The sequence below is a fragment of the Barbus barbus genome (genome assembly GCF_936440315.1).
Source record: "Barbus barbus genome assembly, chromosome: 45".
Taxonomy (NCBI): Eukaryota; Metazoa; Chordata; class Actinopteri; order Cypriniformes; family Cyprinidae; genus Barbus; species Barbus barbus.
In genome coordinates, this window is record NC_136723.1 from 12,459,900 (window position 1) to 12,482,862 (window position 22,963).

The following is a 22,963-nucleotide window of genomic DNA, read 5'->3' on the forward strand; positions in this document are numbered from 1 at the left end:
AGAACTACAACAGGCAGTAGGATGTAACCGTGGTCCTCCATTCACATGCAAGCTAATTAGTTTGAGCAAGTAAGCAAGTGGTGCACACTTGTGCCAGAACCTCAAATGAGCATGGAATTTCCACAGAGAATTGAATGCCCTACCAGCAGCAAAAGACAAGTTGTAGGGGAAGCGGATACATGAGAACAAGAGTTGTCTTTCATCTTCAAAGTAAAACCTCTGGGACAAGTAAGGACAGTGGCTTTGGCTCAGCACGCCCACTACATATCCACCTACCGAGATCCATTTAGCTGCCTTGTTGCTCGGTGTGTTATGAGTCCTTTTCATTGTCACTGGACTTTTGAAATGATTAAGTGGGCAGTTCATGCAATAGACTTCTAAACAAGCGGAAATCACAGCCACTTTATCTCGGCCACCAGTTGAGACGTGTTGGGTTGAAGTTGTGTGTATGTAAAGTGATTCTTATATACGAAGTCTCATTGCTCAGATCCAAGAGTGAACTAAAAAGGCTGGTGGGATTTATGAAGGCCTTATCAGCAGAGCGCTCTGCTGCTTTGAGCAGGCATTGGTATTCCTGCCCACACTTTGGGAAATAAATCAGAGTGCACTCTCACTCAGACTCCTGTCGAGAAACAAGTTCAGCTCTAATTTGCCTCTGAGATTTGGCCTCTTTTTCTCCAGAGTCAGGTTAAGTCCTTTATGTCAAAATCGCTCAGACACCTATGCAAAGGGCTGCTTGTGCTTCACATCCCCACGCACTGCACAAGACTGATGTATTCTGTTTTTCTTTTTGAGAGATAACATATTTTTGGAGCATAAGGGAGTCGAAGATCTTTACCACAAGCCCACTTCCTCTTACAGACTTCTTGAACTTTGATTGTAATTCAGGGGAGATATCAAGGGTTTTCCTATTGATGCCTGCATAGCATACAGAGAAACTTCTCTCAGACTGTAACAAAGATGCAGATTTGGAGTAGAATGAAAGAGATAGGGAAAAGATTTATGCTGAAAGAGAAAAATGCATTTTCAGCATGTTTAGGCGCAATGCTTGTGAAATCCAGATAATTCAAGATGCCTGGTATAAAAATAACTGCCCTTGATCTTGTTTGTAGACATGAAGGATGAGTTGATGGCTTAGTTCTGCTTGATTATGTTCTAAATTCAGGAAAAACGATGAATATTTGATTGTTTACATCTTAAAATATGAACTACATTTTTTCTTAAGGAATTTGAAATTAAAATGGTGACAACAAATGTTATGAATATTATGAAGTTGCATTATGGCTACCTTTTCACTTGCAGAGAAACATCTGCTATTAAAATAAATGGCATGCGTGTCAATGTGACTTGCATTTGAAGTGGTTATTTTCTCTTATTTGCAAGTTCTTAGAGGATAATTGGGGCCTCTTTGTGATATTGCTAACCACAAAACACTTAATCATCCTTTTAAGTCTGTTGCAGTTGAAGGACACGGCACTGATTTTCTGCCTTCTAGCTCCATAATCAGTCCTTGATGTTTATAATACACACCTGTTGGTTGACGCGCATGAATAATGATAAATGCTAAAAGCAACGGCTTGTAAAGCTAAAGACGCAGATGGATTTAGTGCTGCTTTCAATGACATGATCAGTGGTTTGAGATTCACAATCAGCTGAAAGCCAATCGTAGCGTGTCAAATCGTTTGCATTGCTCTAGTCCCTTTCGCGACAGCAAATTAGTTTCTCGTGTTCAAATGCTTTACAAAAACAGGCACTTAGTGTAAATCTGTGTCTCTTTAATTTGAGCTGGGACAAGCCTCGTGTTTTGTAGAATTTCTGAGCCTCAGCGTCAGAACCTGTGGGACTCCATCAAAACAACCTCAGCTTCAAAGCTAGAATCTTTGAATCAAAAGTGTGGAAAACATGTCTGAGTCTGTAGTCCTGAGTCCTGTTCCAGTCAACATTGAAATCTTGTCACTTTTTTTATGCCATCTGTTATATTTCTGACACGACTGATGTGGTTTCTCGGTATATGAATGTATGTAGGGTGCTGTATTCTCAATGTGATCATTAATTGCTTGTGTGACCTATACATTTACAGCAGTTTGGCATAAAGGTTTTATTTTAATATGATGAAAGTGTGTAATGTTATATGATGACATCAATTAACTTTTTGTTTCAGCGCTGAGGTTATATAGTTATCTCATATATGGGTTTAAAAAGCGAACTTCATTTTTAACATCTTGGCGAATTTCAAAGGTTGTTTACTCCTGGAAAACTCTGTTAGAACATGCTATGTTTTCTATATTCCCTGAGTTGCAAGACGTGATAATATGTAATAAGAGTACTTTTGGCTGCATTTCAGACTGAATTGCACCCCAATTTACTCCTATTGCAGTATGAAAAAAATCCAGCATGTTTAAAAGCAGAAGAAACGGCTCATTAGTGAACCTTCTCTCCATCCTTTAAATTCAATTTAACTGGAACTATCTAGATTAATTGGTACACTTTTCATTTAACCTTCATTTTCTGTTTGGGTCTGAAAGGCTCCTATTTTTGCTCAAAATGCTTATCATTTAAGTGCCAGGTTGATACTTAATGACTTTTGCTAATCTTATGAGAACTGATCATAAAGAAACCTTTCAGCTTGATAACCTGCTTTAAATGGACCAATCTTATCTGAAAGTCTTTATGTCTTAACCTTATTTATGACCTAAATTAAAGGTTTAATTGTTTCTTTCTGCTGGGTTTTGATTAGTCATTGGAAGACTGGAGGGATTGAAGACAGAAAAAGAGGTTAATTTCATTTCAATTTATTATTTTTACATGCAGCCTATATGTTTAGGAATTCTGTGACTTTAGACATACAGTAGGTTATTAGTGGTTTAGAGTTGCAAATTCACATACTGCTCTTAATATTTCTCATATATATATATATATATATCATATTGCATGGTATTGTATAATATATGTGATGTTTTCACACAAAAGATTCTTTTGTAATTTAGTATAAATAAAGTAAAAATGAGATTGTATGGACACATGAGCAGCTGGCAAATGAGAGGTCCGCAAAACACAATCATGTAAACACAAAAATTGTTTATTGTGTTTTGAAGTGGTTTGATAATAGAGTGCTGCAGGGTTGACATTTGTGTAGGCCAAAACCCAGAAATGAGTTAGCATTTTAAGTCGTCAATATTATTTGTATAGCGCTTTTAACAATGCAAATTGTGTCAAAGCAACTTTACATCGGCTTGATATAAAGCTGGGTGGCTTTATATCAGCTTTACAGTATTTAGATGGGGAAATAGTTTGTCAAAATAGTGTCATTCTTCTCTGGCCAGACAAAATCATAAGTTTAAATCTAGGCTAAAGCAGAATCAGATTGTACAAAGGACTCATCTGGTTCCTGTGGTCTTGTCCCGATGGCCGTCTTGGAGTCCGGGTCTTCACTGGGGCTCATCTAGGTGTCCTGGCTGTAGAGTTTGCAGAGTTTAGCTCCAACCCCAATTAAACACACCTGAAGCAGCTGATCAAGCCCTTACTAGGCATACTAGAAACTTCCCAGAAGGTGTGTTGAGGCAAGTTGGAGCTAAACTCTGCAGGACACCGGCCCTCCAGGACCGAGTTTGGGCACCCCTGTCCTGAAGGGATTTTTGAACGGCTTTGTTTAAATACCAGAAATAAGGTCTGTGGTTAACACAAGCTCAAGGTATTGTCACAATTTTTCACAAGTAATACCCCTTGCGAGTTTTTATGGCACACTGGCATAGTTTGGGTCATAGGTCATAGTTTGGCCATATTTTATGCAAGTTGCTAGCTGTGGGCAAGCACTCCCTCATTACAATCCAGATTCAACATTAGAATGCAGGTAAGAGCAAGCAAGTTTATGGGTGCATACACTTGCTGTGAATCCGTCTGAAATTTTGCATGAGAACAAACAATAAATATTATACAAAATTATTAGTGAACGAGGCCAAAGTACTCTTTAAGACTTTGTTTGTCTGATTCATCTGTATGTTTTGTGGTCTCACTCTCTGTTTAACAGGTTGATTAACAAGTAAAATAAGGGGAACTGGTTTTGTTTTTCTTTGAAGGTGTGTATTATGAATATGGAAGATTTCCTTCAGGCAAACTGACCTGTCACACTGTTAGCTCACTGAGCAACCATTCAGTCAGCTTCAGATGCCCCTGTTTTCACCCATATCTTTTGTGTCTTTGTCCCCTCGGTTGTGTCCTACTTCTCAGTGCTTTTAAGGTTTTAGTAAGAATCAGGGACCTGCATGCTATGTGAGTACTCCTCTTTTTTTCCCCAGCTTTTGCTGGCTGTAAGGGTCGGAATCCCCTCGACTGAATGGCCGGTTGGTTTTGTTCTGTGCCATGGTTGACCGATCGACTGCATTGCATTGCACAGCCACGAAATGGGTCATTCTGTCAGCGACGCCCCTTCCTATCACTGATCGTATTTACATGTGCCCGTGATGCAATGTCGAAGTGCTCCTAATCACAGAATGGCAGAGCCAGCACTTTGGTCAGGAATGATTAGATGTGCTGTGCTGAAGACCTGAAGGTCATACAGTCTCTGAGTGGAGCTGTTGTACCCTGCGGTGGGATTCCCAGCCCATCTAAAGTTAGTGGTATGTCCAAGATGTCAGTTCGGATTGGACACCACCAGCTAAAAATTTGTTCGCTCAGCAAACATGTTCTCTGCAAAGTATAACTGTATTACACCAAAAGTGTAAACAGACTGTTTGACACAATGTTATATACAGGTACATCTCAATATTTTTTGTCACTCATTTCAGAAAGTGAAACCCATATATTATATAGATTCATTACACATAGAGTGAAATATTTCAAGCCGTTATTTCTTTAAATTTTGATGATTATGGCTCACAGATAATGAAAACCCAAAATTCAGTGTCTCAGAAAATTTGAATATTACATAAGATCAATAAAAAAAGGATATTTTAAACAGAAATGTCAGGCTTCTGAAAAGTATGTTCATTTCTATGTACTCAATACTTGGTTGGGCCTCCTTTTGCATGAATTACTGCATCAATGTTGCGTGGCATGGAGGCAATCAGGCTGTGGCACTGCTCAGGTGTAATGGAAGCTCAGGTTGCTTTGATAGCGGCCTTCAGGTCATCTGCATTGTTGGGTCTGGTGTCTCTCATCTTCCTCTTGACAATACCCCATAGATTCTCTATGGGGTTCAGGTCAGGCGAGTTTGCTGGCCAATCAAGCACAGTAACACCATGGTCATTGGACCAGCTTTTGGTACCTTTGGCAGTGTGGGCAGGTGCCAAGTCCTGCTGGAAAATGAAATCAGCATCTCCATAAAGCTTGTCAGCAGAAGGAAGCATGAAGTGCTCTAAAATTTCCTGGTAGATGGCTGCGTTGACTTTGGACTTCAGAATACACAGTGGACCAACACCAGCAGATGACATGGCAGCCCAAATCATCACTGACTGTGGAAACTTCTCATTGGACTTCAAGCAACATGGATTCTGTGCCTCTCCACTCATTCTCCAGACTCTGGGACCTTGATTTCCAAATGAAATGCAAAATTTACTTTCATCTGAAAAGAGAACTTTGGACCAATGAGCAACAGTCCAGTTCTTTTTCTCCACAGCCCAGGTAAGACATTTTTGATGTTGTCTCTGGTTCAGAAGTGGCTTGGTAAACCTTTTCCTGAAGATGTCTGAGCGTGGTGACTCTTGATGCACTGACTCCAGCTTCAGTCCACTCCTTGTGAAGCTCTCCCAAGTGTTTGAATCAGCTTTGCTTGACAGTATTCTCAAGCTTCCAGTCATCCCTGTTGCTTGTGCACCTTTTCCTACCCAAATTCTTCCTTCCAGTCAACTTTGCATTTAATATGCTTTGATACAGCACTCTGTAAACAGCCACACCTTTCAGTAATGACCCTCTGTGACTTACCCTCTTTGTGGAGGGCGTCAATGTTCGTCTTCTGGATCATTGCCAAGTCAGCAGTCTTCTCCATTATTGTGGTTTCAAAGAACAAGATATAACCGGAAATTATACTGTAGGGATGGTCATTAATCGAAACTCAAATTTAAATATTCTAATATTTTGAGAAACTGATTTTTGACTTTCATGAGCTGTAAGCTCTAATCATCAAACTTAAAACAAAAAAACTTTTGAAATGTTTTACTTTACATGCAATGAATCTAAAATATATGAAAGTTTCACTTTTTGAAATAAGTTACAAGAAAATATTTTTTCACAATATTAATTTTTTTTTAAGATGTACCTGTAGAGGAGACCGGGGCTAGTTGTCACACTTTTCATTTCAGTAAATTTCTCTTTCTTGTCACACATCTCATGTATTTCATCACCACAGTATTTTTGTTTCTAACATAAAATATTACGGTTTACATTGTACAACTAGGGCTGAAAATTGTTTTATGAGGATTTAATTTATTAGGATAAACAGACATTAATTATAGACTTCTGGTTAATTTATCATATATTAGAATTTTTCACTAAATTAACAATAAATTGACAGCCCAATATAGTATAATGCATAAATCTATGTAATTTACATTTTTAATCTACACAAAATAAGCAAATCGTCAGGAAATATTACATTCACACAATATAGAAAGACTTTACTGTAAATTGTAGAAAACTGTGACAACTAGCCCCTTTGACCCCTATAACAGTGATTTCTATGTAGCTCATTACCACATTGAATTATTTGTTGCAGATGCTTTTATATGCATATAATCGTTTCACAATTGAGTTGTGGACAATAGACTGTAGTAAGAGAACGGACCTCTGCAAAAAAAGCATTTTCGCTGAATTGCTTTAGGTTGGTCTCAGGTATCGTTGACAGTTGAGTAAATTTCCCCAGAGAAAATATGAAGAGATATTACACTTTTAGGCAGACCACACCAGCTCTGGTTTTGAAACACTCAACAGAATTGACTCTGGTTTCTGGGAGTGTTTGTCTAAAAACATTAATCTTTCAGCCTGACTGTAATCTCCTCAAAATGTTAGGCACATTAGAGTTTAATAAAGTTTGACACCAAAGTTTGATTCATGGTAGGGTTGGATGATTTTGATGTGTAGTTGAATCACAATCCAAGTTATGGATAGCTTGAAAAATAAGTGAATGTTCCCTGCAGCTCACTCAGGCCAGAGTGCTGATAGCAGTTGATGTGTCATAAAAAATGTCATAAAAGCTCACAAAGTGTGTGAAGTACTTCTTGTTTAATTAATCAAACAGGTGATCGATATGAAATAAGTTTTTTTCTGTTCTTACAGGAATGATTTACACCACCGGCAGCCTGGACTGCGAGACTCAGAAATCATACTGGCTAACGGTGTATGCAACGGACCGTGGCGTGGTGCCACTCTCTGCCTCTATTGAGGTGTTTATCCAGGTGGAGGATGTGAATGATAATGCACCTTTGACCTCTGAACCCGTCTACCACCCGTACGTCATGGAGTACTCTCCCAAAGACGTGTCTGTGGTCCGTATCCAAGCCCAGGACCCGGATGTTACCCGCCTCAGATAGTCGTCTCATGTATCGTATCACTGCTGGGAATCCTCAGAACTTCTTTTCCATTGATTCCAACACAGGTAATAAAAACTTTTTTTTTTTTCTCATAAAATCTTTTATTTTTCATTATATTACCAAGGCTGCAAATTGATTTAATTTTTCCCCCAATTAATTAGAGCTAAATTAGGCAAATCACATTTAGTTGCATATGTGAATATTTGCAGGAAATTATAAGGATTTAAATTATGAAGGTAATTCAAAGATGTAGAACAGTACGCTTAATTATAGACTTTTGTTAATTGTGTTATTTTTTAATATACAAATAAAAACATTTATTATAAAAATACAAATGTAGTAACACACGTAAGATTATACTGCATATGTTTATAATAATTTTTTTAATAAAATAAAAATCTAAAAAGTATTTGAAATAAGTATAAGTATACTACAAATACATTTACATATTTATGTACTTAATTTTACTTTTGATTTTTGTAGTTAATGCGCTTCAATTTTGCAGAAGTAGTGCTGAAGTTTAACTAAAGATATACTGAAGTAAATATGATTGTTAAAGTGGAACTATTGCAAGTAAAATATCTTGCATTTAAAGTCCTCATCAATAGTGATATTAAAATACTTTTTAGGCTTAATATTAATAAATTTACATTGTGCACAAGTAGTACTCCAAATAAAGTTTATTATTTATTTTGTAAATAAATATTATTTTTTTATATCAGTAAGTCTTGAGCGATATGTCAGTAATAGATTTGAACTATACTTAGTATGAAATAAATGTATTAAATATATTCCTTTTTTACTAGGGATATGAGATTATACTGCACAAATTTGTCACATTTTTAATATAAAAATAAGAATTTAGTATTATATGTGAGATTGTACTGCATGCATTTGTAATTTATATTTTTTATATAAAAACAAACATTTAGTGATATATATGAGATTATATTGTACAAATGTTTGATTTACATTTTTAACCTACAGAAAATAAGAAAATCTACAGGAAATAAATAATAAATAATTTATTTCCCCTGAATATGAGCAAATAATCTTTGATCATATCGCCCATCGATCGCGTTCACGAGCGCTTTCACAAGTACTACTAAACAAACTGAGCAGCACAGGCTGTAATCTGCTCGGTGTCAGGACATTCTAGTGTGAAGTGTTAACACACATGCCGCGCTCTGATCCCATGGCATGCTGGGTGCATGCTGCACTGCTGATTACACCGAGGTGCTGCTTTCCTTGTCATTTGATAAGTGAGTCATGGGAGCTTATGTATGCAGCTGTAGTCAGTGAATTAATTAAACAAGGTTTGGTTGCCAGCAGGAAAGCTTTTCATTCTACTATCGGCAAATCCATCCAAGGCAGCATGTGGCACCACATATTTACACTGGAATACAGAGGTTTAAGCTCAATAAATCTTACTCCATATATATAATGAGATATGAGTGAATGTGTGCATGCACTGATATGTAGTGAGCAGAGAGGTAACACTGTATTTCACTATATGAAAGCCTTTGAGTGTTGAAGGATGAAGTATATGGAAAACAATATATGGAAGGAAATGAAATTATGGTTGAATCAACCCAAAAGTATCAAACCTTGAAGGTTTTATAGTTTGACCCTGGACTGCAGTCATAGATTCTACTTTAGCTTCAGCCACTGTGGGGAAAAAGCCGTTGTAATTGCTCCCCACTTATCTAGCTCTCTTTTTGTGATTGTCTGTTGAACTCAGCCTGAGTGTTCAGATAAATTGCATTGTGAGCTCTTTTATAAAAACAAATGTGTTGTGACTAAGCCAGCAACCAATTACTGCACCCTGAAAATAGAGAGTGCATGTTTGATTATTAGTTTAAAGCGCTTGCCTCTAATAGTCATATCTTATACGATTTCTTTTCGTTACAAATGCCCTCCCAACAATATCTTTATACTTAAATGAATGGTTTATGAGTGAAAAATCCTTCTCTTATACTTTCCTTTTCGTGCTTCAGTCCCTCATCGCCTCCGAGTTCATAGTTTCTCTAATTCCTCTAATTGAGTCTCTCTGGATGACACACATTAGGGAATACTGTGGATTCCAGCAGTGCAATTCAACCTGTGCCATCAGGAGTTCTTTTGTTGCCATGGTTATATTTAACAGAGAATCACTGGCTCAGAAAGCACGTACAATAGATTTATGTTAGGTAAATAATGGGAACTTGTGCTAAAATGGTCACATTATTCTACAAAATGATGAAATTTGCAGTATGTTTGCACATGGTGTATATATATATTTTTAAACACCCTCAATGGAGCTCAGAAGGAGAAATGCACTCTCAAGCTTCAAAAAGGATGGGAAAACACCATAAAAGTACTATAAAAAATCATCCATATTACTGATGTGCACTATAGTTCGCAAATATAAGTTATACATTCTTCAAACTTTTCTTTACGTGATTGACGGAAGAGGCAAAGTCATATGGGCTTTGAACGAGATGAGGATGGTAACTATATTTTTGTTCTCTCTTTCTTTATGAGATTCTCAAGCCCTCTTCTCTACAGCTTATCAGTATGTCCACAGCAGGAATTGTTGTCAAACCCATAGATCTGCTTAAAATGATTTACCTTCAGACTTCAGCATCCAGATGTCTTGTGCCTTAAGGAAGCATTCATATTTAGGAATGCCTTCCTGTTCTCAATCTCTGCTGTTCTGTCTGCACTGAAGTGTTTTTAAAGCCACTAGGGGTTTGAAAAATTACCCTATGCATTCACCACATACCATCTGTGGGTTTATGCCAAAGGCCTGTGTCATGAGCTGCTGTTTTTCTGCAATAAACAAAGAGTGTTGTGTAAATTTATGCACCCTTGCTGACATGTTATTAATCATTGTCGAGTAGAGTGGCTTTCCATGCTGATTGTTACAGCTCTTTCATTGCACAGTTGTCAAGTAAGTTACCAGCTTATTCAATTTTATAATTTAAAAAAAAAACTGTTTTTCAGGACTCATCACCACCACGTCAAGGAAACTGGACAGAGAGCAACAAGCAGAGCACTTCCTAGAGGTACTGAATACTTCTTTATCTGTGCCTTAAAAGAGTAATTCAAGCAAGAAATCATATCAATATCATATCAATCATATCATATCAATATCTCAAGCTCTCTGAAAACCAGTAAACAATTAGCGATTAAATAAGAATAGGAAACTGATTATAAGCAATAGGACAAAAAAAAACAACAACTAAAGAACAAATAAATAAGAAATGCTACATACATTTTATAAAGTAATCAAATATATAAAAACACTGCATATTCTTCACTGTATAAGTTATAAATTTCCTTTTATTGAAGTTACAAAAGTGTTTAAGTCAAGAACAGTGAGAGATTTTCTCTCTTTTGTTGGACTACTGTCACTTTAAGAGCTGCCCAGATCCAATATACTGTTACACATGTGTTTTCTTTCTCAGCTGTTTGCTTTCACTTAAGACCTAAATTACTGTTTTATAAGGATACATGCAAAGATGAAATATTGACACACATAATAAGTGTGTGTATTTAACCATTCAAGGCCTATAAAAAGGCAAAAATAACTCAGTTTCAATACTTCCATGCTGTATATGCACCATCTTCATGTTCGTGCGCTTCTCTGACAGTGCTCAGAAACCGTATCTCAGACAGTGCACGCATGTAGAGAAATAAGTTCTCTTTCGCAGCTAATTGTGTTTCAATGGCTTAAAATCTGTTGTTTTTAAACCACAATGCTTAAAAATGACCACGTAATATAGCAACGTCACATGAGCGTGTAACTGAGATAAAGACCATAGTCTAAAATCTCTGTCGGTTGACAAATTTCTACCGGTTAATCGTGTCTCGCCCATGGTATACTGTATTTTATGGTGTATTTATGGTTTGTACTGTTTGAAGTTTGACAGCCATGCACTTTCATTTTATGGAAAAGAGGAATTGAAAAAAAGGGGAACATACAGGTTTGGAATGACATGAATGCAAGTAAATAGTAACAGTTTTTATTTTTGGGTGAACTATCCCTTTAAGAGCAAATGCATTTATTCATTGATTCTCAAGGGCAGTTTTATTAGTTTATAAAATGAAGTCATGTAATAGTCATAAGTGACAAAACTATGATGAAACTCCTGTACAAAGCAGGCTAAAATGATTACCCATCAACAGCCTAAATTCTTTATTGATTATCATACAGGATGCACCCTGACTTATTTATTGATCTGTTTTAGGAACACATTTGTCCGTCCGACGAAATAGTGAGATGCTACCAGTAACCTACTGAATTCATTTGAATATAAGGAGAATCATTTGTAGTATCAAGTGAGGAATGGATTTACGCATGTAAAGGCAACAGTGTTTCCATGTGCTTTTTAATTTCTACTGTCTTATAATTAGGTGCAGTACAGCAAACGACTTGTCTACATTTGCATTATGAGTGACAGAGAGGATAAAGCCAGCGCTTACTGACCAAGGACTCTTATTTGGCACTAAAACACGTGCAGATGTGCAAATTTTCATACAGTCTGGTGAGCAGCTCTTAAATTGCTGATCAGTTAATGAGGGCAGTACAGTAGCATTGATCAATGGGATGGGTGTGGCTCCCCGTGATCCCTGCTCTACATGGGCCGAGCGGAATGAGGGCCATTGATTTTTGTGTTCACTAAATGATGATGCTCTCTGCAGCAGGCTTCAAGTTTCAAAGTTCATATCTTACATCTAGCGCCTTTGACAGCTGCCCAGGCATCAGCGTCTCCAGCGTGTGGCGCTGATGGCGGATGGTGGTCATCAAAGATTTAGTTCGTAGAGGCTTTCATGATCCGCTGCTTCTGAGTTTTGCAGTGTCGTAATATACCCCTGGCCCCAATTTTGTGGCCACTGTCAGATCAAGTTCTGGGAATCTCCAGTGGATCTCCATGAAGAAGAGCTGACTCATTGTGTTGTTTTCTAAAGAACACATTGTATTGATGTATTTTTCTATTCATTTATTTTAAATAGAAGTTGAGTAGGGACAGTTTTGTTTATAGGCATTTCAGTCTTTTATTAGGGCTGTCAAACGATAAATCGCGGTTGATTGTATCCACACCAATATGCCTATAATATGAACATAACCAACTGTATTTATTATAACATTCATTATTATAACAAATATCCTACCAGCAGAGGTTGCCAACGGCCTGGTGTTGTTACACTTTAAGAAATTCTTAATTCGTGGCAGTGATATAGTCCTACCTATAGCCCATTAAATGAAGTCAGATATTATTGCACTTTTCACAGTACACGAAGTAGTCATTGAGCAGTTTTAGCTGGGCGATGTTGATAATAATGATCCACTATTTGAGATTTAGCTGTTTTGTAATGAGAATCAGAATGAGCTTACTTGCCAGGTATTGTCAGTCCTTGGGTGCTTCTCAATTCTTATTTGTGCATCCTCGTTTCCTTTCCTTGCGTCCTTTCCTCGCATCTTAGCTCCACCCCTTCAGGATACGAGGGAAGGATGCACATAAAAGACGCGAGGATGGAGGAATTGAATCAAGTGAAATGATACATCCTCGCTCCCTTTAGCATCACTTTAGAGCGTCATCAGCTGCGCAAAATGGATCTGCCCTTATGTTGTTAAAGTTTGTTTTTTAAGACTTTCAAAATAAACATTAATAAAGCAAGATGCCCTGTTGAAATATATGACATGTATGGTTTATTTAAATTGCAAAGGTAAAATATAAATTAAAAATTATTACAACAGATGAGAAGGGGGAGGAGAATTTACACGTGCGTCAGGTTTTTCGATGAAAAAGACTTCCGCATAGGATACACCTGTGTATCCTCGCTCATAGCTCCTTTGGAAGGCTCCTCACTCCTCGTTCCTCGCCTCCTCACGGTGCAATTAGAGAATTGAGATGTCCTTCAAGATGGCTAAGCTCGATCGGTTTCCGGGTCATAGGATGGAGGACGGAGGAGTGAGGAAGCGAGGAGGGATATTGAGAAGCACCCCTTGTCTTGTGTTTCCCCTCCTCTCGTGTCCCTATTTGGCCATCCTCGTTCCTTTAATTAGTAGTTAATGTGTCCCCAGCCCTGCATGTGATTGCCCCACACCTGTTTCTGTTCTTCCTTGCTAATTTCCCAGTGTTTATAAGCCCTGTGTTTCCTAGCCCCTGTGTCCGGTCTTATCGTCATTGATGTTCGTCTCTCCCCAAGCTCCTCGTCTCATTGTGTGTGTCTTCAATAAACGGATTATTGGAACTTCCACGTCTCCGCACCTCCTTGTATCCCGAGAGGGAACGTGACAGAAGACCGGAACCAAACAGAAGTAAGCGGCGCTTTTCCATCCCCGCCTTTTTTTTCCGTTTTTGAAAGTTTTTTGTTTGCCCCTTTTTCCCCGCTCCCTCCACGGCGATGGAGTTCACCGCCCGCCTCGGCGCCCTCGTTTTGCGGGATCTCCCCTTCGTGGAGTACACGGAGGAGTTCTGCGGGCTGGCCAGGAAGGCGGAGCTGCACGACGCCGTCATCCTCCAGCTCTTCCGGCTCGGGGCCTGTCACCACCGCCCCATGAACCTCCCAGACACCACGGGATTAACCTGGAGAGGAGGGATTTGCCGGTGTCTGGGAGATGTCCGGGCCCGAGCCAGTGTCAGCCCGTCCTCGTCAGCGGCTCTCCCGAGCCCGCCGCCGCTCGCGCTTCCAGAGCGCCCCCGCGAACTCGCGCTTCCAGAGCGCCCTCCAGTGCCGGCTCCTCGCACGTGCCCGCCTGTGCCGGCTCCTCGCACGTGCCCTCCCGTGCCGGCTCCTCGCACGTGCCCTCCCGTGCCGGCTCCAAGCACGTGCCCTCCTGAGTTCCCGCTGGTTCCGTCCAGCCCCGCGCTGCAAGAGCGCCCCCAAGTGCCGGCTCCAAGCACGTGCCCTCCCGTGCCGGCTCCACGCACGTGCCCTCCCGTGCCGGCTCCAAGCACGTGCCCTCCTGAGTTCCCGCTGGTTCCGTCCAGCCCTCCTGAGTTCCCGCTGGTTCCGTCCAGCCCTCCTGAGTTCCCGCTGGTTCCGTCCAGCCCCGCGCTGCAAGAGCGCCCCCAAGTGTCCGCATTTCCCGAGCGCCCCCAAGTGCCGGCTCCAAGCACGTGCCATCCCGTGCCGGCTCCACGCACGTGCCCTCCTGAGTTCCCGCTGGTTCCGTCCAGCCCCGCGCTGCAAGAGCGCCCGACAGAGTCCGCGCTGCAAGAGCGCCCGACAGAGTCCGCGCTGCAAGAGCGCCCGACAGAGTCCGCGCTGCAAGAGCGCCCGACAGAGTCCGCGCTGCAAGAGCGCCCGACAGAGTCCGCGCTGCAAGAGCGCCCGACAGAGTCCGCGCTGCAAGAGCGCCCGACAGAGTCCGCGCTGCAAGAGCGCCCGACAGAGTCCGCGCTGCAAGAGCGCCCGACAGAGTCCGCGCTGCAAGAGCGCCCGACAGAGTCCGCGCTGCAAGAGCGCCCGACAGAGTCCGCGCTGCAAGAGCGCCCGACAGAGTCCGCGCTGCAAGAGCGCCCGACAGAGTCCGCGCTGCAAGAGCGCCCGACAGAGTCCGCGCTGCAAGAGCGCCCGACAGAGTCCGCGCTGCAAGAGCGCCCGACAGAGTCCGCGCTGCAAGAGCGCCCGACAGAGTCCGCGCTGCAAGAGCGCCCGACAGAGTCCGCGCTGCAAGAGCGCCCGACAGAGTCCGCGCTGCAAGAGCGCCCGACAGAGTCCGCGCTGCAAGAGCGCCCGACAGAGTCCGCGCTGCAAGAGCGCCCGACAGAGTCCGCTCCTCTGTGGCTACCAGGGGGGAGCTTCCCCAAGAAAATTTTGGGGGGGGGTAAGAGGGTCACAGCCTGTGTGGCCGGGCCAAGGGCCAAGGCCACAGAACCCCCCGGGCCCGAAAAAAATAGGCCCTGGCTTCCCGAGTCCCCTGGCCTCCCGAGTCCCCTGACCCGCCCTGGCCTCCCGAGTCTCCAGATCCGCCATGGCCTCCCGAGTCCCCTGACCCGCCATGGCCCCTGGAACGGGCACCGCCCTGGAGGCCTCCAGAGCGCCCAGCCCCCCTCCCCATTGGATGGTGTTAGGCGTGAGGACACGCCTTCCGGAGGGGGGCGTAATGTCAGTCCTTGTCTTGTGTTTCCCCTCCTCTCGTGTCCCTATTTGGCCATCCTCGTTCCTTTAATTAGTAGTTAATGTGTCCCCAGCCCTGCATGTGATTGCCCCACACCTGTTTCTGTTCTTCCTTGCTAATTTCCCAGTGTTTATAAGCCCTGTGTTTCCTAGCCCCTGTGTCCGGTCTTATCGTCATTGATGTTCGTCTCTCCCCAAGCTCCTCGTCTCATTGTGTGTGTCTTCAATAAACGGATTATTGGAACTTCCACGTCTCCGCACCTCCTTGTATCCCGAGAGGGAACGTGACAGGTATGGTTTACACATACGAGGAATTTGTTTTAATGACAGAAGCTCCACAGTGCAACAGAATGAGAGCGACAAGACACAGATAATAAAAAGAATAATACAAAATAGACAATGTACAAAATAGCAAAAAACACAATATACAGTTTTTTTTTTTTTTCACACAGGGCCATGTGGGTTTGGATTTTGTTTTCCCTTCATAAAAAAAACCCTTCATTTAAAAACTGCATGTTGTGTTTACTTGTGTTATCTTTGATTTAATATTTACATTTTTTTTTGATGATCTGAAACATTAAAGTGTGACAAACATGCAATAAAATTAAAAATCAGTGTATATGATAGACAATTAAATATGTACAGTTATGATATGTGCATAACTGTACATACATAATTGTCTATATTATATATTGTGTTTTTTGCTATTTTGTACATTGTCTATTTTGTATATTTGTATATTATTCTTTGCCCATATTTTAGGATCGGTGGATAAGCACAAACGTAGCAAATGATGATCATTCCCTGTAGTTCAGTTAAACATAGGACAAACCCGCAAATGGTTTTATTTTAAAGAACAACTGCGGTGACAAATAAGACAATAATACCAAATAGCCCATCAGCGTGAACTGGGGTTTTATGTGTGGATAATGGGAATGAAAGCCTTAATATTTAAACCTTAAAATTAACAATATTATTATTATTTTGCATATAGGCCTATTTTAAATGTTTTTGTTTACTTAACGGTTATGAAATTTGACCAATCAAATCGAATCAAATATTATTATTAATGTGCTTTAGTGCGTATTTAAGCAATAAATGTTCATATATTTTTTCTGTAACATTTTTATTTATACTTTTATATATAGGCTATGCACAAATTAAATTACTGGTTTTGTGGCTCAATCCTTTAAAAATAACCAGGAATCACTGTACTATATTAGACCTACTGATTTTAGATTGTTAGTTATTATAGTTATTATATCTTTAATAAATAAAAAAATATGAATAATATTAAAAATATAATTTTTAATGAAAATATTAAAGATGGTCTCTTTTACTCATTAAAAGTGCTCACGTATATTGCACAGATTTACAGCTCTGAGTGATTTAATGTTTGATAGTTGCAGGTCTTATATGGCTGCAATGATCGAGTGTTAATGAATCTAAATTCATCCGTACACAGATTAGAACAGGCACACAGTGAGGGTGTGGATACATAACTGGATTTTTAATGTCTGATGTTACGTGGACACTTAAAGGAACCTTTAAAAATAGTAAGAGAATCAATATAGGCTCAAATATTTTATTACGATATAAACAAGGAAACATTGAGCTTGCCATGAAAACATTTTATTAGCACTTTATAACCTACAAGTTTGTGACGCATTGAGCAACGTAGGCTATAACTATCTCTTTAAACAACAAAAAAAAAACAGTTGTGCTTTAAAACGTAAAATCAGCCGCTTATGTTCGTGTTTGTCCATTTCTAAAATACATCTAAATTATTCTAAATTATAGTCATTTGCATATAAAATCCCAATTTAGTGCTGATCTGTGGCCTGCCGATCCTCAAGGAAACATGAATGAAGCGCTATTCAGCCTGAAGAACCAGGAGGTGCTGTCATCAAGAGTGTATTTGTAAACAATGACTTCCTCTGACTAAAATTACCATGGTTACTAATCAGATAATAATTAAGATAGGCCTATGATACTAGTTAGCACATAATATTTCTGTAATATGGCCAAATCAATTACAAAATCGTACACAAAGGAATGTGCATGCTCGGGTCTACACCAATATGATTTGCCGTGTTATAAACCAATGGAATTGGGGGTGGGCGGAGCGACACGTGTCGCCCCGCCCCAATCGTCCAGATTGCACTCTGGAGTACTTGAATGAAAGCGGTGTACCTGTCATACCATTGGTAGGCGAACTCGTGAGCTCGAACATGATATCAACAAGTTTTTTTTAAATGTAGGACTTTTTTTTTTTTTTTTTTCTCCCACAGCCGAACGCCGGAGATTCGGCATGGTGCCGGAGAACTTTAAGCCCTGATTATGTAAACACAAACTTTTATTTTGGATGTGATTAATCACGATTAATCATTTGACAGCACTTGTCTTTTTTATTTATCTGGAGAACAGAGAGAGATGTAGAGTTGCTATGTGGGGTTTCTAGGGTAGTTGCTAAATGGTCACATACTGGCCCAAGTCAAAAGAGGCCATCCTCGAGGCCCTAGATATGGCTGGAGTCACTCCTTTAATCTAAATCTGTTGTAATGTCTACTTGCCAGAAATCTGGTTGATTGCTTAACTTCAGCTTTAATTTATGTCAGTACAAATGGCAAGGGATGAGTTACAAGATTTAAAGAACAGAAGTAAAATGTGCAATATGTTATGGCAAAGTATTTTGTTTTGATTGTATAACAATGAAAAGGTACATGTGCAAATGAATAGATGCAAATCAAGTACTAGTTCATAAGTTTGGGGTCAGCAAGATTTTGTTTTTTGAAGTCTCTCATATTTACCAAGACTGCATTCATTTGATTAAAAATATATATGAAAACAGTGTTGCAAAATATTACTACAATTGAAAATAATGATTTTTATTTGAATATATTTTAAAATGTAGTATTTTCCTCTGATGGCACAGCTGAATGTTCACCATCCATTCCTCCAGTCTTCAGTCAGCGTCACATGGTCTTTCAGAAATCATTCTAATATGCAGACTAGCTACTCAAGGAACATTTATTATTATCAATATTGAAAACATATTTTTGTAGAATCCATAATGTTTTTGAATAAAAATTAATAAAAAGAACAACATATATTTGAAATAGAAATCTTTTGTAACATTATAAATGTCTTAACAGTCTTATTAGATCAATTTAACTTATCTTTGTTGAAGACAATATTCATTTATTTCAAATAAAAATCTTACTAACCCCAAACTTTTGAAGGGTACTACATATAAGTTGGGTATAGTATATATAATAAGTATATATTATACATATAAGTCATGAAGACATGAGTAAAAATATACATACATGATTGCATGAATGAAGGTATAAAGAGACAACGAGGAAATGTATGAAAATGTATGAGGAAATGAGTAAAACTCCATTTGCAGCCTCCTTGACCTGGTAATATTGGATATTGACACTGAAATGAAAATATACTGCCTATTTTATCTTCAGAAGCTGTGGATTTTTCACCATAATTTTGTTTACATGTGTTTATCTAGGTTACAGTTATGGATGGAGGAGGGATCTTCAGGCAGTCCACTGTCTGGGTGATAGTGCATGTTCAAGATGAGAATGACAATACGCCTGAATTCAAAGAGTCTGTGTACCGCATCAGCCTTCCGGAGCGGGACCGTAACAAACGCGGTGATCCTGTCTACAGAGTCTTCGCTTATGATCGAGATGAAGGGTCCAATGCAGATCTCACATACAGCATCGTGGATGGAAATGACGACGGCAAATTCGTAATCGATGCCAAGACAGCCATGGTGTCTTCCAGGAAGATGGTGACAGCTGGTGGCTATGATATACTCACGGTAAAGTATCAGACAGATGGGCACTTCAGTGAATATTAAAGAGAGGTTTTTCTTTAAAGCAGCATAACGTTTTCAGCCTTTTTTACTTCATATTTTCTCAGATAAAAGCCATTGACAATGGGACCCCTCAGAAGTGGTCGACCGCCCGTTTGCATGTTGAATGGATTCGGAAGCCCATGCCTTCGCCAGTAGTCTTGCGATTTACAGCAGCCATTTACAACTTCACAGTGGTGGAAAATGCCAAAGTGTATGAGTCAGTTGGAGTGGTCTCTGTTTGGCAGACAGAAACTCCTTTATGGTTCGACATCATTGGTGAGCATAAATAATGCAGCAGTTTCAGTCATAAATTAAGTCGGGATGCAAACTTTAATGTCCCTGATATTACTGATGTTACTGTCTGCTTTGGATGAATCGCTTGTGTTGTAGCATTCCTCAGTTGCTTCGGATAAAACTGTGCGGATAAATGAGCAAATGTAAATGTAATTTAAAAGAGTGGATATCTGTGGTAAACTATTCTGACAATGATTTACTCCATTTGCTTTTTGCTTACAGCTCTTCTACATATTTATCATTTGCACCTATACTTTCTACTCAATGGAATTTAGTCAACTAAAATATGCAAAGAGGGTCATTTTGATTAAACGTTCTCAGTATTTGGGATTTCGCTGAGCTTTGCAGATGTTGTCCCACATATTGGAATTGCTTGTGTAAATTTTAGTTGGAAAACTCCTGAAAGAATTAGCATTTAAAAATAGTTGTCTAGCTTAATATGAGCTTGTGACTTCAATGTCAGTTTTTTTTTTTTTTTTTTTCTCTCTGTTTATCTGTATCTGTTTCTGAGAAGGTGGAAGAACGTTTTATATCCCACAGAGCTCCTGTGGTGGAAACTGTTCATCTGACAGTGGTAGGCTAACTGTCAGTATTTTGTAGTTATTTTCCTAAGCATGAAGGGCTGGCTGGTTTATCTGATACTTTTACATACTCGCTTTAAAAACTCCATTTGCTGCAGGGCAAACGTGACGTGCTCAATCCTGTAAACACTTTGAGTGCTGAGATACCTTCCAGACTTTGGGTCTTCTGATCTCACTTAAGTGCAGTGAAAATTGAGTGGAATTGGAACAGATGCATGCAATGCATACTAAAGATGCGCAGAAAGTTTGCCCTTATCCGTCAGAATGGACCTGAATTAATGATTTGAGAATCTGCCGTGAAGAGGCCTGAACTTGACACAGATGTTTGTGGGAGTCGAAGATAAGAGACCTGAGGCTGATGGGAAAGATCCCAACATAAAGCGATTGATGTTTCGAAAGCTGTGAAACTTTGATGAATCACTGTGAAACATAAAAAATGTATTACTCACAGACGTGCCAAACTGCGTGCTGTTTACCTTGATCCTTTTCTGCTAAACCTTTACCTCTTCGTTGGATTTATAAGTGCATGCAAAGCATTTTCTATCACTTCTCATTTTTCAGTTCATGCTAACTGATTTCTTGGTGTAATAGGTAACTATGATGGTCCATTTGATATTCAGAGAGGGATGGGGACCATAGTAATAGCCAGACCTCTAGATGCAGAGACACAGTCGCTATACAACATGACGGTACAGGTGACAGATGGGACAAACACCGCTACTACACAGGTAGGTGTATTTTTAGTAATGCAAACCTCTTGGAAACTTTTCCTAACAGATGCAACAAGTCTGCTAACTTTGCCAGAAACTTTGCAAAACGAATATTCTTGGCAGCTGTGGTTGAAATATCCAAGAGAGAAACGTCTGTAAGATTTTAAGCAGTGTGCCAGCTTTTATCTAATTTTATCAATACAAGTTTGCTGTGTGAAAGCGATATCTATATAATCTTCACTGAAAATGTCTTCAGATATGCCAGGGGCTGCTGAGTATTCCAGTGTCCCAGAAACCTACATTGTATTGTCACTCTAGCATGTGCTTTTCTGTTTCTTATTTAAGCTGTTTTGACAGTGTCTATTGAAACAGTGTAGATTACACATGCATCTGTTTAACTGAGATTGAATGTCTCTGTGAATAGCTAAAAATGACTCCTTATCTACAGATTTACATAAAGGTTTTGGACAGCAATGACAACAGTCCTATTTTCTCTGAGCGTACATATGAAGTCTCGGTGTCTGAGGATACGCCAGCCGACACTGAGGTCTTGCGTGTCCGGGCCAGGGACAAGGATGAACGGGCAAAGTTGAGCTATTCTATCCATGGCAGCGTTGATCCGGCGAGCATGCGGATGTTTAGGATCAATCCTAGTACTGGTGTCATGTACACAGCAGATCGACTGGACTATGAGACCCGCACTCAGCACATCCTTACTATAATGGTGAGAATCAACATTTGTATTATTAAATGTGTATTATGATTTCAAAACTGAAACAGATCATTTCACATGTCATATAGTGGAGTCCAAAGGTCTGAGATCACTAATGAAAATGCTTCACAATTTTAATCTAATAAGATCATGAAAAAATTATATTATAATTATAATAAAGAATAATTATAAATATTTTTAAATAATAATTTATATAAATTTAATTACATTTACGATGTCGTTTAATTTAATTTAATTAAAAAAAGTAAAATTATTAAATAAAAATTAGTGCTGTCAAACGATTATTCGCGATTAATCGCATCCAAAATAAGTTTTTGTTTACGTAATGTGTGTACTGTTTATATTTATTATGTATATATAAATACATACACATGCATGTGTATATTTAAGTAAAATGTTATATTTGTATATTAGATATTTATATATTATATAAATGTAAATATTTTCAAAATATGTACATTTACACACTTATATTATGTAAACAAAAACTTTTATTTTGGAAGCGATTAATTGCGGTCAATCGTTTGACAGTACAAAAAAAATATATATAAATGGTATTGTCAACACCATAAATGTATAAATATATTAAAATTCTCACAAAGTATTTTTAAATGGTTCAAAATTAAAAGCTTTATATTTGTTTAAAGATTTTTGTTTAGATCAATGTGGACTCTTAAACCCCACTGTCTCTTTACTGTATATAGTATTTTAAATAATCATAAATATAGCCCAGCATACCAGATTTTATATTTTGACATTTTTAACTGCTCCTTTTTTTCTCTTTTTACTTGTTTCCTCACAAATCTTTTCCATGCAAAATCTTAGTTTTTCTCCTCAGGTCTGTTGCCCTGTCTCTCCTCCTCTTTTTTTTTTTTTAGGTGAAAGATCAAGAATTTCCCTATTATAGAGACCTGGCACGGATTATTGTAACCTTGGAGGATGCCAATGACCAGCCTCCTTTTTTTACTCGCACTATTTATGACAGTACAGTGTTTGAGTCGGCCCCTCCAGGAACGTCAGCTTTGCAGGTGATCGCACTAGACAGAGACTCAGGGAGAAACGGGGAGATAGTTTACTCAATTGATGCAGGTAAACACCGTGTTCTCAGCTCTTGAATTGATTACGCTCTCTGA

The 22,963-nt window shown here is 39.3% G+C and overlaps 1 protein-coding gene across 1 annotated transcript in view; it reads left to right on the forward strand.

Moving 5' to 3' along the window:
- LOC306864323 (protocadherin Fat 3-like) overlaps window positions 1-22,963 on the forward strand; it is a gene marked incomplete at its 5' end in the record, with an annotated part of 58,146 nt that overhangs the window by 3,745 nt on the left and 31,438 nt on the right. Inside the window, 9 exon segments of the mRNA XM_079408280.1 lie at window positions 7,270-7,511; window positions 7,513-7,588; window positions 10,509-10,570; window positions 19,162-19,476; window positions 19,578-19,788; window positions 20,318-20,380; window positions 20,979-21,115; window positions 21,546-21,821; window positions 22,709-22,919. Coding sequence (XP_079264406.1) covers window positions 7,270-7,511; window positions 7,513-7,588; window positions 10,509-10,570; window positions 19,162-19,476; window positions 19,578-19,788; window positions 20,318-20,380; window positions 20,979-21,115; window positions 21,546-21,821; window positions 22,709-22,919 — 1,593 coding nt within the window.